Genomic DNA, 18680 nt, shown 5'->3' with positions numbered 1-18680 from the left:
TTCGTTTTGAATTAAAAAAAAAAAAAAAATTATAAACATCTTATGATTAGTTAAATCAATCGTCGACGTCATCAATGGTTAGTTTTTTTTTAAACAAATGACTCTGGTGAGTTTTAAAATATTGACGTGTCTGTACTATCGAATAGACAACTCGCATAAAAGTAAAAGTTTCAAATACCGGAATGGAACCTACACGCGGTTCATCATCGACACTATTCTGCGTGCATTTCTTCTAAGTGTATAATTTTTTTTTATTCTTAACTTTATTATACATGATCATTTTTGTTTTTAAAATATGTATTTACACTATTGTCCTGTCCATACTACACGCGCTTAATATATACTGCAAACAGCAATATTTTACTATGTACACTGTACATGTTATATATTACCTGTACAAATATAAAGCATGACGCCAGTCATTTTAAAATAAGTTCTAGTTTTGAAAACAATGAATGAATTCAATCAATTTAAAAGCGATTAGCGACAAAAAAAGTTACTTCTTCTTTTCTGATAACAAAATTGTATAAAGGACTAAAAGCAAAAGTATTTTTTTGTATGAATTTCAATAAAAATATACAATGCTTGATCATTTTTTCAAAAATCCCAAAAAATATATTTTAAAAGTCATGTCAAATTAATAGTAGAGACCGAAAAAGTCGACTTTGTTTAAGTCAATTCTATCAATTGGATTTTAAAATTAAACTAATAATTCAGAAAAGCGCGCCAAAGTTCATGGACCAATATAAACAATTTACTGTCTGAAGTACGTAACAATAACCCACAAAAGGCGCGAATTATTATTTGAGGTTATGTTATTATCACGTTTTATCATATGAACCGCTTAACAATGTAATAGTTCATTAGATGATACCATTATTCATTTTTTAAATGCAATGTTTACAAAATACGATCATTTACTGTAATTATTCTTTATACTTTGTTAATATTGTTAATGTTAAAGGGTTTGGAAATAAAATGTTTGAACGTGTTCTTCCCTTTAAATCTCTTTATAAATTAACTTTTTCATGAATAGTTTTGTCAGTGATTTCGATACTCGTTAGTTCTATACTGAGGGTAAAATGTACTCTAACCAAAGAAAGATGTATTGTAGGTTTTGTTTCACTAATCTCTGGCACGAACACACATTTATTAAGTGTGCAAACGATGCCTGTGCCAAGATAGGAATTTATCTTTGCCTCAATTGTTTTTCGGCTGGTACTAATGATGATATTCACAATAATACCGACCCATACAATGTGCTGTGTAATGCAATACAGCTTGATAATTGTCTATGGCCTGCTCACGAAGAGATTCTACTCCTTAATACCTTCTCAGAAACAATGAATTGGGAAAAAGTTGCTCAAAAATTGGGAAGATCTTCAAAAAAATGCGAACAACATTATTTTGAACACATTGTGTTCTATCCAAAAATAAAAGAATTAGTTGTTGCAAATCAAGGAGCATTTAGAACTTTTGATGATGATTATGTAGACCAAACACAGCTTATAGAATCATTTCCTGATAGAGGTGAAGGTAAATTGTATGTTTTTTGGAAAATATTTTTTTTTATGTTAAAATTTAAATAAACACTTATTTTTATAACTGCAATAATAGCAACATACTAATAAATTATAAATTAATTTATTATCAGTAGTCTTCTTGTGGTTTTCTGCACTTCTTATTTGGGTTAGGCATTTAAAGTTTGTACCATTATAATTTTATCAATCAATTAAATATTAATTTTATTATATTTTATAATTTTCTTTAGAATCATTTCATCAATATGAATTAGCGATGCGTTTGGCTGGTTATCAACCATTACGTGGAGAATTTGATGAGGAATATGATGATCAAGCTGAGGATATTTTAAAATTACTTAATGAACCAATATGGATGGATGAAACATCTAAGAAGTTATTAGAAACAGATTTCTATAAAAAATTATGTGGGACAATAGCAGATATCTTTAATGAAAGACTACAGGAGCGTTATAGACGTCGTAAAGTAGTTAAGGACTATGGTCTTGTTTGCTTTAATAAACAACAACTATGGATCAAATCTATGGAGGTATTTTCAATTACTTACCAAGTATTTCATTTAAATTTATAAATAATTTGTTTTTTTTATTTAAGACTATTTTAGGTCCAGAAATGATTCATAGGTTAATTCGTTATCTACATCTTATTAAGCCACTAGCATTTGATTTCCTAATCACTAATCTAAAACAAGAACACAATCTACTGGCTCGAATACATAAACTAATTGAATTTCGTAGAAATGGAATTACGAAACATGCATACATTGGAATCTACGAGGAAATGAACAAGAAAAGAGAGAATAGTTTCAAAAATAAACCATCTAGTTCATCTACTGTGGAATGTTCAAAATCTCGTATAAATGTTTGTAATTTGCCGGGTTACCAAAAATTAGATGAAGATGAAAGAGAGCTGTGTACACTGATAAAAATGTTACCTGAATCTTATTTGAAATTTAAAGAATTGCTTAGAAGCGAATGTGAAAAGTCTAAAGGTATTTCTTTGAAAACTGCTAGGAGTTTAATCAAAATTGATGTAAACAAAACTAGAAAAATGTATAATTTATTAATAGAAAAAGCATTGATTTGGCAATAGGCTTAATTATTTATATTGAATTTGTAACTAAAAGACTAGTACAACAAGAAGTGAGAAAAAGTATACTTTATACATTATGTTATGTTTGAATAAAAGAATAAATTAAAACGTTTTCTAATCTTCAAAAATGTTGGTCAGTCTTCAACTATTAACAAAATACCTTTAGCATTGTTGATAAGTTTTTTTATTAAATATAGTTTATGTAGTATTTAATTAACTCGAGTGTTGCGCCCACAAGTACAACCGTGTCAATTTTAATTTCACCATTTAAAGAAAAAAAAATTAAGGATGCATAAGTTTATGTATCTGTATATGTAAAATATCTATTTTGTTTTTTTCAAGATCTGCATTAAATATAAGTCTAAGCAAACAATTATTTTCAAGTATAAATTTGTTAAATATGTTTAGGGTGTAATATGTAAATTATTGACATAGGTGTAACTGAAAATGTTGGTAATAATATTAATTTTAATTGTTTTACATTCAGAAAAACGACAAGTGATTCTACTGTAAACTGACTATCTAATTTTTGCTTAAATTAGATTCTATTGGTTATAACCTATAAAAACCATCAATGATCTATTCATCTATTTACTCTCTTGTAAATCTATCGCAGTATCGAGTAAAAACTTTTTAAATACAATTTTACTGTAAAACAACTTCATTCAAAAATCTGTTTTAATTTATAAAATAACTATAGCTGGAACTTTTATATGCAAGTTATTCAAAAACTTAACATTTTTGAAAAAGTTGTATGGTAGGAATACTTTTTTTAAGTGCTGTTATAGTTTCTTTGAGGAAATTATATAATAGCGTTCTGATGGGGTAAAAATTAATATAAATATTTTAATTTACCTAATGTTTTTGTAAACAAAAATATAGCTTAATCACAGAATAGAATAGATTATTCTATCTAATTTAGATTATTCTATTCTGTGACTAAATAATATATTTTTTCCCTATAGAATACAAATTATAAGTATCAATTAATAATGTAAGTAGCTATAATCAGTTTAACATCTTTAATTTGATAGTAAATTTATGATTTAGGAAATAAGTTGCATAGCTATAAAATAAGTATCCATTGACAGCAGCTTCTACCAATTGTAGAAGTTTAGAATAATTATGATTTTGTTAGCTCGCAACTAAAACACCATTTTTAACTTGTAAGCAGGTATGTTAATTAACTTGTATGGATGGCAGGACAGGATTAATAAGTTTCATATTTCCATAAATTAATACATAAGTGTTTGACGTTTGTATTACGTACCAAATAAAATAATACGTCCCTAATTAAAGGTTAAGATAAAAGAAAAACAAATTACGTACATATATATATCTGTAATACTTTTACACGAAATTAAATAGTACCTATAATCAGTGGGCAATAACAAACATAATTTTTAAACCAAACATAAGTATTGACCATTATGGTAATGATAAATTATATGAATAAAAACAGAAATTGAAATAATAAAACATTATCGTTTATAAATCAGTACACGTCATATTTAATGTAAAATTTAAATAATTCATTAAAGAAGACTATATTCCATCTGCATAGGAATATGATAGGTTTCGAGATGTACCGGTTTATCATAAAAACATTGCAACGCCAATGTTATGTTGTCAGTTGAAATTTATTGCAAGGAAGACATTATAGACAGACATTTTTAACAATAATAAATAAGTAGGTACCATATTACATTTGCAATTTGGTACTATATATCAGTTCCCGTTTACATATTATATACATACACTAACATAGTTGTTATATATTGAATACAGAACATAATTATTACCTATAAAATATACACGGTTTTTAAAAAATATTATTTAAATCAGTTCTTTGCTTGTTCGCTTGGATTATTGCCGAACACTTTGAGCTCGTTTCTTAGTACCTTGCCAGAAGGATTGCGAGGTATCAAGTCTAAGAATTTTACACCCCCAGCCAATTTTTTATACGCGACCACGTTCTTTTCGACATGTTCTAATATGGTTTTTTCACTTATCTCAGAACCCGGTCGTTTTACGACAAATGCTCTGGGAATTTCACCGGACAACACGTCTGGAATACCAACCACGGCAACATCAGCCACACTTTTAAGTTGCAAAATCAGACTTTCTAATTCTGTCGGTGATACCTGCAAAAAAAAAATGTATTATTTATTAAGTCGTGAGACATTTTTGGGAGGAATGTGAGAAACAGTTATTATAAAATTAATCATTTAAAATTATAGTTTTTATATTATAGTATTAATTTTGGCGCATAATTTTATCAATGTATGATAGGTCTTGAAACCTATTTTTATATTAACCCCATTTTACATTGAATATTAAATCTTAACTGACTATTAATGCTAAATTTTATTTTAAATTAATTTCATAAAGAATATAAAACTGATACCAATCGTAAAAACACTCTAACGTTAAATTATTGCGAACATTTTGTATAAATGTTCTAGAATAGTTCGATGAATAATTAATGCAATGACTCACAAGCAATTTGGCTTGTATTCAAAATTATTTTGGTTTGAGCGGCATAGTTTACGATTGCAGTCGTGAGCACGCTGTGATAATAAACGAAATTGGTTTTTCTTCCATGATGGACGCACGCGCGTTTGACTTGTGCTGTCGTTTTTCTTATCTACATAATAAATTCTGTGTGTGCATTTTGTTCACAGTGGCCGAGTTGTTGTTTACACTTCACAGTCTTGTTTTTACTCTAGCGACGGACTGCGGTTAGATTGTTGTTTCACGGGTTTTATTTTGTTTAATGTGTGCATAAAAAATATATTAAAATCGACATCACAAACTGTTCACGTACGTTTAATGTTATCTTCTGCTCAACCACAATGATCGAGAACGCGGAACTGATAATGCAGATGCTGGAGATGTACCAGATGTATAAACAGCAAGTCCCGGTCGAACTTGAGGAATATCTCAGGTACGTCGCTAAAACGGGTAATACTCTGTTCCAATGGACACTAGTCAAACCGTTTATTAGGGAAAAAATTCTCAACGTCATAGCAGAATTTACCGAACAAACATGTTTAGCTGACATTCCGCCATACCCAAATGTGGATCCGTTTAACTACGAAGCAATGAAAAACATGTTGTTGGAACGATTTGATACGTTCAACGGACCTCCATTTACGATACAGAGGTTATGTGAATTATTGTCGTGTCCAAGAAAGGAGTACAACCGAGTAGATAAGTTTATGCGTGCAGTAGAGAAAAACATTTTAGTTGTTAGCACTTGTGATTTAAAAGCCAAACGAGAAGAAACCATTGTTAACGGTTGTCCAGATCGTTGGGAAAATGGCAAAGAACTTGACATTAACATGGACTTTGTTGAAAAAGCTAACATTATTACTGCCGATCCAAGTGTCCTCAATGGAAATGATACAGTTGAGAGTCTTTTAAATGAGCTGGAATCTATGAAAACTCCAGAAACAAAACCGGATGAAAATAAAGAACCTAACCCTAACGACAATCTTGGCACTCAAGTTTCAGTTCCAGTAGAACCCAAATTAAGTTCTGAAGAGTCAAATAATGTTAAACAAGAAGATAGTCTTCAAATTCAGAACACAGAAACTACTGAAGAACTTACATCTGATATCCAAGAACCAGTTACAGAACAATTATTATCTGATGTACCGAAAGAACAACTATTTGAAGTAACAGATACTGCAATCAATGAATCAGGTGAACAAGTAATTGAAAAGCCATTAGAGGAATTTAAAGATCAACCTAAGGAAATAAGTTCCAATTATGTTGCACCTAAAATTGATGAACCAGCTGAAAAAATGAGATTATAGAGCAATTAGAAACAATACCGACAGAACCAGATCGAGTTGAAGGTTCAATAATACACCAAACTCCCGATTGTGATAATAAGTTGGAATCAGAATTAAATTTACAATTAAAAGAAGTTATGGAAAGTGTAGATAAAGGACCAGAAAATATGGACGTTCAAATTGAAAACGAGTCGAAATGCTTACAGCCCGAAGTAGACTGTGATAATGTACAAATTGCTGAACCTACTGAAATAGAAAACAAAGATGGAGAAAAATCAAATATTGATGTCAGTCCTATTACAGAAACAAATAACTCCAATATGGATGTAGAACCTGAAAAAATTGAAAATAATGAAGCCCAAGATGAGAAGGCCGAAAGTAAAGCAGAGAACTTCGAAACCTGTTCAACGGTTTCAGAAATCTCAGAAGAGGGTAATAACAAATTGACTGAAATTGAATAGTCTTATGTATGTATTGATTTAATATATTTTGTATTTCATACAATAATTTCTGAATAAGTTGTTTATTTTCTGTATAAAATCATTTGCAAATAAATATTTAAATTTGATGTAATAAGATTTAATTTCAACTTTAAAATATGTACAATTTTGTTTTGAATTAATAAATGACCTGAAATATATATTTTAGGATATTCATTTATACATTTTTTTAATTACTAGAATGAATATTATTATTCATACATTGTATTTTGTGGTTGTGTACTTTGTAAATATTTTTTTAAGACTATATATATATATATATATATATACATATATAAATATATTTAACAGGGAAGTATCTTGGAATTCCAATTTTTATTGTTATCAACTCAGGGGACACTTCTTTTTATGCTAGCTATGCTATATTGCTTGGAAAAATGAGTTCACTGATACATTTTTTTAATGTTCAAACAATTATATTTTTGTATACTACTGAAATAACGTATTGGTCAATAACCTTAGATTTGTTATTATTATTTAATAATTTTTTATATTGTATGTAACCTGTAGAATAAAGCTGTGATGCGCATGTAATATAATAAATACAAAAATATTTTTACATGTTCATAATATAAAATCAAATATACCTGTTGCAAAGTTGTACAATAGTCGAATAAAAAATTATTAGAATAACTTTCAAATATCTTATTCAAAAAATTTTCAAGTGTGATTTGTGTGGTTTTCAAGTAATTGTATTTAATATATATTAAATTTAAAATATAAAAAAACTAATATATTATTATTTAATTGTACTAGAATAGTATAATTATTTAACATTATTTATTCAAATAAATCGTGAGTTATTCGAAGAAATACTCGTGTAAATAATGAAAAAAATCATTTGAATAATGTTTTATTCGAATAAGAATTTGCACAACTCTAACCTGGTGTAAGTTTCATACTCTTATCTCAAGTACTAATAAAAAATTATGTGCTCATTAATTTTTACCTATTAAAATATAATTAAATTGTGTATAGTAAATTTATAAAATTTAAAAAACAATATTCTTTTAAGCATTTATAATTATACTACCTATATGTTAGAATAAAATCGCAACAAAATCAAATTACGTTTTTTTTTTAAACAAAAGAGTGTATAAATTATAATTTAATTACTTATAAGATATTAATTTAAAATATAAGTAATCACTTTAGGTAGTCACATTGTTCAAAAAACAAGATCTCTGACCAATAATTAATTTTAGTGGCTATTTTTGTTATTTTTGCTTTGGCAAATCGATACTTTTAGAACACCCTAACATATAAATACATTTATCTTTAATATTGCTGATACTTAAGCACCAGTAAAAAAGCATTTATAATCAAAATCGATGTATAGGAAAATTATGAACAAATATTGGTACTATAAGTACAAATGTAACTAAGGTAACCGCGCGTGTGTAAATTCATAACTGATAGCACGTATGGGATTTGCATCTATAAGTTATGACTAAACATTATCTACATAAGATGACTTCAATTAATTAATTTGAGTACCAAGTGTAACACGTCACTTTACACTAGGTACTCACATAATTTAAGGAGGATTTTCTCTTATTTATTACTTATGTGCCAACGTTTGGAACTTCTCTTCTGTATCGTTGGTAGACAAGTCAGAACTCATTTGTAATTATGAGAATAATATGTATCCTTAGATTTTATAAAAAAAAAAAAAGCAAATAAAATAAATGAACTCGATATAACCAATATAGAACATAATAAAGTCTGGACAGACAAGACTAAACTGCTTACTTGATTTCCTTTGACTTTAATAAGTTCCTTTGTTCTATCTACAATGAAGAAATATTCATCTTCGTCATAAAAAGCAACATCACCTGTGTGTAACCAACCATCTTCGTCCACAGTTTCTTTAGTCGCTTGTTCATTGTTTAAGTATCCCGCCATTACCTGCAATAATAAAAACGAAACATTAAATAAAGCTTTTGGAGAACAACGCCTATCCATAGTTAAAATAATAGGTAATAGGTATTTTAATAACCTGTGGGCCTTTTATTAACAGCTCTCCAGATCTGTGGGGTCCCAAGTCGTTTCCATCGGTCAAGCTGACCACTCTAGCCTGTGTACCTCGTATCAATTGTCCCGTACTTCCAGTTTTGTTTTCGGGCAACCTAATTCGAGTGTACAAAGACACGGGAGATGATTCGGTCATACCGTAACCTGTGCATAAATTAAAATTTATCGTGATTTTACTTATGTTTTAAACTATATTACATTTATAAAACGAGAACAAAGTTTTCTTGAATCGTATATAAGCCATACACACATATATAAATATATATAAACTTCATACAAATATAGTGTGAATTGGTTTAATGTAAATATGTTTTTTCTATAGGTCTATAAGTAACAAATACGTGCATTTTGTTTACCTTGTCTGATTATAATATCTTTTTGAGCTTTTTGTACGAAATTGTCGATAAGAGCTTTAGATGCTGGTGCAGCTCCACATGTGATCTCTCTGATAGAGCTTAAATGTTCCGGTTTCACCGACGGATGAGAGGCTAAGAACAACAGGAGTGAGGGCACCACAAACAGCATGGTGGGCTGAAAAGTTAAAATTTTTCCAAATTAATCAATAAAAGTATACACAGTTTTCAACAATACGTACTTTGAATTTGAGCACGCACTCGATATACGATTCGGGAGTGAACTTCGGTATGGTAATCATGTGAAGACCGTGAGCTAACACTCCGTTAAGTATACCGTTGAACCCGTAGATATGGAAGAAGGGCAACACACTGAGAATTCTTTCCTGATAATCGTCTACAAGATGTACAAAATTATAAAATTAGTTTAATCTTCTGACTTTTATATTAACATATAGTGAACATAATCTAGAATACAAATTCAAACGTTTATACTTTCAACGCTCTGCGAAGTTTAAGAGCCTTATCTGTATCGCAATAATTTTATACGGCTAGTGTAACTAATTGAGTTCTATTTTTTAAAATTTGTATCAGGTGATTCAGTAAGGTTATTGGTTAGGGTAGGCTTAAAAATCCTTAAAAGTTAGAAAGATATGTATAATTGAGTCCTATACTACCCTTAATTCAACCCGATAATTAAATAACTATTGGTCCTCGGTTCTTAAGTTGAAAAAAAGCTCAAAGCTCAAGCTCGTAGAAATATATTCTTCGTTATTTATAAATAATAATAATAGACTTCATAAATTCATAGTTAGTTGTAACCCTTGCGTACATCTTAGTACTTAGTTTGTCAAAGAATGGGCCCCGGAAAGCGCCTATGTATACTTAAACATGCAAGTCCATTATGCGAATAAAACCTATAATTTGGTCTTCATGTGTAGCAGTAAATTTAGTATAAGGTTCATAGTAAAAATGATAGTTTTTGTTAATGTTACTTTTATAAATTCAACGTTAAGAACACCCTATTTGAGTGTATTTCGTACTCGGAGGGGGGTGGGTATACCGCCAAATAAGGTCATTCAGTCATAATTACGCAAAGGGATTAATAGCGGGCATTTTTTATACAGGCAATATTTAAGAAAAATGTCAAAAGCTCGTAGGCTTTTGACTTGCGAGACGCGAGTGCAATGCTATTCCGTCAATAAATAATTTCCCCTAATTTCGTAATAATCCGGTTTCATCGAAGATTATTAATCACTGCGTTTCTATACAATACATGTTGGTGTTAATTGTTAAGACTTAACAATATTTGATGTAACCTGTCATTAATATAAATTATACCACAATTACCGGTAGTGGGTACGTAGTTAATGAGGTCGGGGTGTGTGCACTGTTCCAAATTGATGGCGCAGTTTCGGTGGGTCAACTTGACGCCTTTGGGAAGTCCCGTGGTGCCACTTGAATACGGCAACAGAGCGACTTCGTCGGGGAAGGACTCGGGCAGCTCATCAGGCGACTGTCCTGAGACAATGGATTTGAAATCGTATATACGTGATTTCTTGTCCGCCACTTCATCGCCGCCGAACACCACCGTTCCCTTGTAGTTCTTCAGGGACGGTGATATCTCTTGGATGACGGGCAACAACAGCGAGATGGTCATGCACAGCTTCACGCCAGCGTTTTCGAACTGACGTTTTACCTCTCCTATATGGGCATCGTTTGCAATTATTTTTCGTGTCTACTTATATGAATAAGGTCAGACAAGGCCTATAGTCATATAGATTATATAGTTAATAGAATAATTATACTTATATCTATGTACCGGAAGTGTAGAGCGGGTTGACAAAGGTGACGACCAGACCGGCTTCGAGGGCACCGTGTATGGCGAACACGTACTCTGGTAAATTTGGTAGCAACAGACCGACCACGTCCCCTTTCTTCAGTCCCAATTTGGAGATCAGTGTGCTGGCGAAAAGTCGGCATATCATACGACCTTCTCCGTAAGTATACGACCTGCCACTGCTGCCGCAAGTCTAGAAAACAAATTTGTTGCTTTTTTTAATACACGATAATCAATAAGCTGTTTATTTATAATAGCAAACGCTTAAAAAAAACAATTATAATATAATATCTATTCTTCAGGGGCGGATTAGCATAATTTGTATATGAAGAACAGCGTATTTGAGCACTATTTATATTTCCAGCGGCTTGTATTTCAGAGACTTTAAACTATAAGTATATATACATCATTTCATGGTAGCTAGTAAGAAAATTCCGTTAGTATTACACTTCAGGGGTCCACTCAATAAGCACCCCCGCCCACGAGGCTACAGGCTGCTCCTTTCTGATCCAGAATCGTACGTTGTTACTATTAAAAGCCCTTATACTTTGGTTACAGATATACAGAACAAGGCAGCAGCTGTTTCATTAGGATGTCCAAACCATCGAAATATTGTGTCCCTAAATGTTGGCATATCTGGTTTTATCACGCTCAGATTCACAAGCGAGAATTAGGAATATATTATCGGTTGTGAAGTTGCTACATGGAAAGAAGAAAGACCCGACCATTTTAATTTATACTAGTAAACTCATTATGAATTGGGTCCCGACACCAGAAAGTCGTTACCAAGCAACGAATGAAAAGAAGAATACAATACTGTTCTGGCAAATAAACCTATCTATAGGTCTATATTTTGTTTTGTTTACTTGTTATTCTGTATTTTTAGAGTTAATTTTATACATTAGCTGATTATTATTTCATTATTTTACAAAATACGCGTATAAACGTGATACATAACATTATTTATTGATTGATCCGTGAAGTGTGTAAACAAGGAGTTTTTCATGCATATCACATTTGTATATAAGTTATGCAATTATAGTGAATAATGCATCTAATATATAAATATTTAAATTCCTAATTTATTACTCTTATAGAGTATGATTGTTATAACATTTAAAATGTGTATATTTAATAAAATATTAATTAAATAGAGAATTTATTATTGTATTGCAATTTGCATTAATTAAATACTATCCACGATTTATTGATACGTTTTATAGAATCATACAAATACCTATATAACTACAATTATATTCAGCTTGAAATTATTATTTCTCGATTCTTTGCATTCAACTAAATTATACTAATAGTAGTGCTATAATATATTATAATACTACTATTAGTGTAGTTTAACGGAATGTAAAGAAACAAGAAATAATTTCAAACTTTATATTACTGTGTATTACTTTTGTTCATAATTTACAACTTTTAAAGGTATTTTATTGTGTTCAATTTTTTGTTAAATTTTCAGGTTAATTGCTGTGTTCATCTTCAGAGCTCTTGCACGAACTCCGAAGATGGACTTCCCAATTATAATCTGAAACATCGGTGAAATATTGAGGATATACTAAGATAAATTATCTGTAAATTATGTAACTAATATAAAACTACATAAAGCTGTAATAGGAAAAAACAAATTGTCGAGAGATGTCAGTTGACGAATGACGTCACGAAAATTGCAAAGATTTTGCGAAGTGAACTACATCTTACGTTTTAATAGTTTTGTTTTTGATGAACAGCTACTCTTGTTATCGATGTAATTCGTACTTAATAATCCGAATACTTATTATTAATACTATTATACCGAGCCCTAAATAAACTTGAAAACTCGGATACAATTGTCAAATAAATAAAGGGAACTCATTCAGAAAAAGGACACCAATATAATTATAGTCGGCAAGCATAGCGAGCTGTATGAATATTTTAGCAGTACACTGTACAATAATTATTACATTATGCGTGAGGATGATACAAATATATAAATGTAGTACAACCCTAGAACACGTTGTACCTGTTATTTTAAAGGGTATAGTATTTTGTGTAAACATTTATTTATCGCTTTAAGCTTTTGGCAAATGCCAATAAATTGGAGTGCATTAGAAATTATATTTACAAACTAATAATATAACTATAATATTAGGTTTATTTACGAGAGTTGTACGTGATGTCGACGAACGGTGCTCCGAGGCATTCGAAGCATTCTAGAAATAAATATACTTGGACCTATGACAGCGTTTTTCGGTTGTAGGCTTAGATAAGGTTAGTCAAATCTTATAAGCATGTGAGCGTTTATCCGTGGATTGGATTTCACATTCGAGAAAACAATTCGATGATTATGTGCACATGTTCACAGCAGCATAAAAAAATCACACTTATGACTCTGACGATGATGATACATTGTAGACTGTGATCATATTTTGTTTATAAAGTATTTTTCTCGGTGCTTACAAAATAGTACTTAATCGGAATAACACGAATTTCATAAAAAAAACTGCACTTTATGCATGTGCGTGAGCTCAATTTTTTTTGTGTAATATTTGTAAACAATTTGTGTCGTTTTAACAAATCTATTTGAGTCGTTTTGACCTTTAACCCCGGGATGTAAACCGCAAGATGGGCATATTTTATTTTTCTCAAACGTATGTTGCAAACTGCGGTCGAAGATAACGCGAGTTTATAAGTAGTGATTTTAAATTGTTCTTCACTACTGTGTGTGCCAATATTTGACGAGGCCGATTTACATGTTGAGATTTCGCAATAATATTTTTCTCGTTAATTCGTCAAGCCGGAAATCATTCGAGCCGTTGGTCTGCCAAATGGCGTACAAAAAATTTCAAAGGTCGTCCTACTATCAAATGGTAGCCTCGAGCTTTTATTTATATATATATTTATCTTTCAAAAGCAAAACATATCCGTGATTACTATTACAACAAACTGTCGTTCAGACGAATGTGTAACATTGACCCAATGCCGCGTTTCCTAGTCTATATTTAAATAATAATTGACAAGACGTGAACATGTTGCAACAAACTGTTACACAGCACACGTCATATTATTATAGTTGTCGTTGCTTTCAAAGCTTAACAAGTCGACACGACCTATGTCAAACGACCTGTACCACAACAAGCTTAGTCTTAATTCCTGTTTTTAAACATTAAAAAAAACTGACAAGCTCGTGAAACCCGGAACAGAGAAATAAAAAAAACAGACGGAGCCAGTATATAACGCAATAGGTAATGTATGTACATTAATCGTATTAATACTATACATGAAACATGGAAACTAGCGTCGGACGTTAAGTCCCGGGCGAATGGCAATTATTAGAGCTATTATTGTAAATGATATGCTAAAATAATAAATAGTATTATGAAATGTAATTAACAAGTTAACGTTCAATTATGTGGCGTTTAATAAAATATACATGTTTTCTATACCGTATCCGATGTCGTGTAAACAACATTTCGAATTGATTAATAATTATTCCAATAGCGACATTAAAGCTTGACACCCTGGTAGCGGAATTTATGCGTTTATAATTTTTTATTATTAAAGAAACCAAATAAGAAAACTCATTGATTTTGAGCAAAGGTGTCAGTGTATGTAATGGCTAATCGATAATATAAAAGTGATGAAGAATTATTTTTCGCGGGCTTCCACACGTTCTACGTCAATATATTATCTTGTAAGGCTTCCAAATAACATAACAATAACGAAAAATATTACTATAAAAAAACACGGATGGAGTGTTGGAAAATCAAATTGCTGTGGAAAAAATAATCATTGCATTAGACGTTTCCGGGATAACCTTGAATTTTTCTAGTATGGCTGTTATTTTGTTTATCCCACGGTAATTTTAGCTTTAGGTATTAAACGCGGCCTTCACCCATATTATGCATCTACACTACGCTTAAGTCAAAATCGTTAACGACAATAAATCAATTACGATTAGCGAGTATAAAATTGCTATTAATTACTAATTATTATTATGCGTACAAAATTACAATAGCATGAAGATAGTGCGATAACACAATAATGTTCAATGACCGTATGGATTCGATGGTATACGCGTAGAATATTATAACAACGTTGTTAAAAAAATTTTGTTTCAAACCGCCCTGTCATTCATGTGGCCCGTGAGTTAAAAATTACCCGTTGACCTACTCTGTCTCAATACTCTGTCCTTGATTTCGCATCTCAAAATATAATATGAAATTGAAAAAAAATGTTAACATACATATTTATTATATTTACAAATAACATCATTAATGTGTTGTACAGCCTCGTGTACATCTTGTTGTTTACACACAAAAAAAATGGCCTCTGTTATTTAGAGCAACTTTGAACTTCAAGCGTACGCTATTACGAGTGTATAGGAAGTAGCGTTATGTCATTGCATAATACGAAAAACAAATGGAGTAAAGTACAAACTACAAAAATAATATTAACTAACTGTAATAAATGCCAGTAACGTACAGTCAAAATATAACGTAATCGGGTTTTTGAACCATTTAATAGGTTTTATATTATCTTTATCTCTTTAAGGTTCTCTATTGAAAATAAATACCGTACCTATCACACGTCCAATTAAATAGTATACATATTGAACTAAAAGACGATTATTTTTTTTCACATAATACAATTTTATATATGCAATACGTTCGGACTTCAAACTGTGACTTTTCACTATAAAGTACACATACACACGCACATTTGGAAGAAACACACCAATATGACCAATCCAAAGTACGCAACGAGTTCACAGTAATATTACCTGACCAATAATAATGATTGTTTATTATAAGTTTGTTAAAACAAAACGGGTTTTTAGAACGTCGTAATATGGATAAAACAAATTGGAAATTAAAAATAATGTGTGTATTTGCCATTTTGCCAAGTTTAAGTACAGTGGACTTTATACACTTGGTCATTTGGAGTGATACGAACCGAATTGCAAAAAAACAATTTAACAGGTAAAACGAGGAAAACAACAGTGACGTAAGTTCTACTATTGAAAAAACAAACAAATATTTTATGAGATATTTTATAGAGACGGATTTACGCCTGTGGCTCGAAAATAGAAATGCTTTAAAGAGTAAAGCCCAAACATGATTTTCAGACGAAACAGCGAAAACTAACAAAGGTCCAAGTGGAATCACAGTAAAATATAAATGCAAATACTATGCGTTTTCAATAAAGTTAAATTATTAAAAATCTTCTTTTTTTTTGGTAAATATTATAAAACATGATTTTGCATATAAATTTATCTCACTTGCTTCTAATTTCCTTCATCAAACTGTAATAATGATAAGTAAAATAATCTTAATTTTAAAAATAATTATATTTGATACTGGCGTCACTTAAAAAATATATTTTGCCCTGCGCCACATAAGATACGTAACAAAATTACAGGCCGTTGAGCTGTGAAACTAGTCAGCAGCAGCGTCGCGGTTTGCGGTGTATAAAAGTTTACATCGACACACTCAAAGATAACTGATAGAACATGTATTGTGTTTGCGATCAAGACGACCAGCAGCTATACAGTAATAATAATATATTAATATAATCGTTTAAACAAACCGATCGCAGGCTTTCTTAGAATATGAGAATGACGAACAAAAATCAATTTAAACATTATAAGAACTAGTCACAAATTTCGAGTACGCAAATCATTCCTATTAAAATTTAACGATTAACCAATATTAGTGTAGGACCAACTATTTAAGTCCGGTAATGAAATTAAGGCCCGATTTAACGAGCAGCCGCTCGTTAGACCGATCGTATAACTATTTAAATAACTACCTAATATAGGTAAAATATGCGATCAACAACCATGATGTTTGTCACCGACCGAATTCGTTCATTTTATTTGAAATATTTCGTTCGAACTACAGTCTACAGTGTAGACTCTACACGATTAGGAATGTACAGAAAGTTATAGGCCAACAGCTCTGAGTAAAACATAGTCGTTCTTCCGGTTTCTTAGTTTCATACATATCAATGTTTGATTTCCCTTTAAAACCATTCTTAACAGTATATTTAAAAAAAACAAAATTAACATTCTGTCGCCGTCTACCGAAATTGTTGTAACTTCATTTTCAGTTTGTACTGTTTGACGTCGAATACAGTTGGACAAAAAAAAAAACTATTCGCATATGTTTGTGAAAATAATAAACTTTGTGGTACCTATACTTATTTTTTTGCCGTCAGGAATTAATTAGTAATTACAATGTGGCGTCGGACAAAAAAAAGTATTTTCAGTGTAGCTTGCGTTATTTCTACTCCTAAAAAAACTATATCATGTTAAAAAATATTTTTAAAGACAAAAATCATATCTCAATTAAAAACTGCAATAACATAATTAGTAAATGCAAATTTTGATTTATTGAACAACTTAAAACGTGTCAAATTTTTGTTATCTATTTAGAAACGATTTCGATCTTGGGTTGAGCCGTAAAGAAAGGCAACGTTGAATATTGGATAAAACTGAATGGAAAAAATACAAGCCGTCGGATAAAAATAAGTAATAACTTAAATGTTGCGTTTCGAACTCGGTCTTTAGCAAAGGGTCGAGTGGTATTATCTGGCCGCTGGCGGGTAATTAAATTTCGTTAACGACACGAAGCGAGATAACGTCATTCTAAAACTATATCAGTCACACTTACTATCATCGGTTTATCCTCCCACTTTTCGATGTTCCTCCAGATGTATTCGGGCAGGGTGACGTCCACGTTGTTGACGGGTCCGAAAGGCGATTCCAGGATGATTGGCTTGGAACTGTACGGGCGAATCCGCCTGTGTGAGGGCCACGGATGACCGTCGATCCTGCGTAGAACGGACCCTCCGCAAAACAGGCGCCGGGCGCCGCTTATCACTTTTAATCGGTCCATGTCGAATTAACGATACGATATATATAAATATAATATACTTCGCTTCTTGACGGTCAGCGGTTGAGGTTTTTTTTATTTTTAACGCTCCACTATGGGCCGGCGGTCACTCGGGTCGTGGACGGATTGCGGTGGCAAATCAAATATTGGATTTAGTAAAAAAGCGGTTACTACGAAAATAATACAATATTATTATTGTGTTACGATAATCGCCGAACGAGACTCGAAGCATACGGACCGCGCACTCTCTTGTCGGCGCACGGCTCACTACTGATAACTGAAGTCTGAACTCAAATCGACGAGCCGAGCACTCGCCCTAAACGTAAACACGCAACATGTTGTTGTACTCAGACGCACGCATTACTATGCGCGTGGTACATTCAGTATGCGGTGGGCGGCGCACGATGCATTTTTACCGCGTTGCCCGACGTGGACATACGGAGCGTACCAAAAGTACCGTGGCACGATATTATAGTTGTTGTTATAATAATACGCTATTATTATGCACCAAACGCGGAGACGGCCCAACAATTGAAAATGATTTCGAAATTCACGCAATCTATTGTTATTAAAAATTGTACATTTTTAGCCAAAATGTGTTTATTGAATAATCTGCAATCAAATTACAGAAGG

General features: G+C 31.4%; 3 protein-coding genes across 4 annotated transcripts; 2 read left to right on the top strand and 1 right to left on the bottom strand.

Moving 5' to 3' along the window:
* The first annotated feature begins 880 nt into the window (after window positions 1–880).
* Window positions 881–2739, top strand: LOC126832793 (transcriptional adapter 2-alpha). 2 transcript variants are annotated; one of them, XM_050563745.1, is made up of 3 exons: window positions 881–1530; window positions 1772–2070; window positions 2136–2739. In XM_050563745.1, the coding sequence occupies exons 1-3, from the start codon at window positions 1083–1085 to the stop codon at window positions 2631–2633; spliced, it is 1245 nt and encodes a 414-aa protein (XP_050419702.1). In that variant the 5' UTR covers window positions 881–1082; the 3' UTR covers window positions 2634–2739. The 2 variants fall into 2 exon arrangements, with proteins under 2 accessions (XP_050419702.1, XP_050419701.1); XM_050563744.1 differs by having other exon boundaries at window positions 881–1536; window positions 2136–2735.
* A 1515-nt stretch (window positions 2740–4254) lies between these two features.
* On the bottom strand, window positions 4255–18357 carry LOC126848040 (uncharacterized). The gene is made up of 8 exons (XM_050588547.1): window positions 17826–18357; window positions 11143–11353; window positions 10671–11024; window positions 9563–9717; window positions 9324–9498; window positions 8933–9111; window positions 8686–8841; window positions 4255–4777 (listed from the first exon to the last, which is right to left on the bottom strand). Exons 1-8 carry the CDS (start codon window positions 18048–18050, stop codon window positions 4475–4477), a joined length of 1758 nt encoding a protein of 585 aa, XP_050444504.1. The 5' UTR covers window positions 18051–18357; the 3' UTR covers window positions 4255–4474.
* LOC126848041 (serine/threonine-protein phosphatase 4 regulatory subunit 2) lies at window positions 5289–7073 on the top strand. The gene is given in 2 exon segments (XM_050588548.1): window positions 5289–6434; window positions 6437–7073. Coding segments are annotated over 2 exon segments (1404 nt in total). The 5' UTR covers window positions 5289–5488; the 3' UTR covers window positions 6895–7073.
* Window positions 18358–18680: the final 323 nt, after the last annotated feature.

This window comes from Adelges cooleyi, unplaced genomic scaffold, assembly GCF_023614345.1.
Source record: "Adelges cooleyi isolate 19-005CV unplaced genomic scaffold, UGA_ACOO_1.1 ACOO_flye_CR_arks_rails_tigmint_CR_PRNA_167, whole genome shotgun sequence".
NCBI lineage: Eukaryota > Metazoa > Arthropoda > Insecta > Hemiptera > Adelgidae > Adelges > Adelges cooleyi.
The sequence above is the reverse complement of the archived record's forward strand: the minus strand, read 5'-3'. Positions and strand labels throughout refer to the sequence as shown.

Excerpts from the sequence above, each read along its gene's own strand:
- LOC126848040 (XM_050588547.1), bottom strand. The coding sequence starts at position 18,050 with ATGGACCGATTAAAAGTGATAAGCGGCGCCCGGCGCCTGTTTTGCGGA. Across the intron at positions 8,842-8,932 it reads TGTTAATAAAAGGCCCACAG|GTAATGGCGGGATACTTAAA; the intron begins GTTATTAAAATA and ends TTATTATTGCAG. Across the intron at positions 4,778-8,685 it reads TTAAAGTCAAAGGAAATCAA|GTATCACCGACAGAATTAGA; the intron begins GTAAGCAGTTTA and ends TTTTTTTTGCAG.
- LOC126832793 (XM_050563744.1), top strand. The coding sequence starts at position 1,083 with ATGTACTCTAACCAAAGAAAGATGTATTGTAGGTTTTGTTTCACTAAT. Across the intron at positions 1,537-1,771 it reads ATTTCCTGATAGAGGTGAAG|AATCATTTCATCAATATGAA; the intron begins GTAAATTGTATG and ends AATTTTCTTTAG. Across the intron at positions 2,071-2,135 it reads TATGGATCAAATCTATGGAG|ACTATTTTAGGTCCAGAAAT; the intron begins GTATTTTCAATT and ends TTTTTATTTAAG.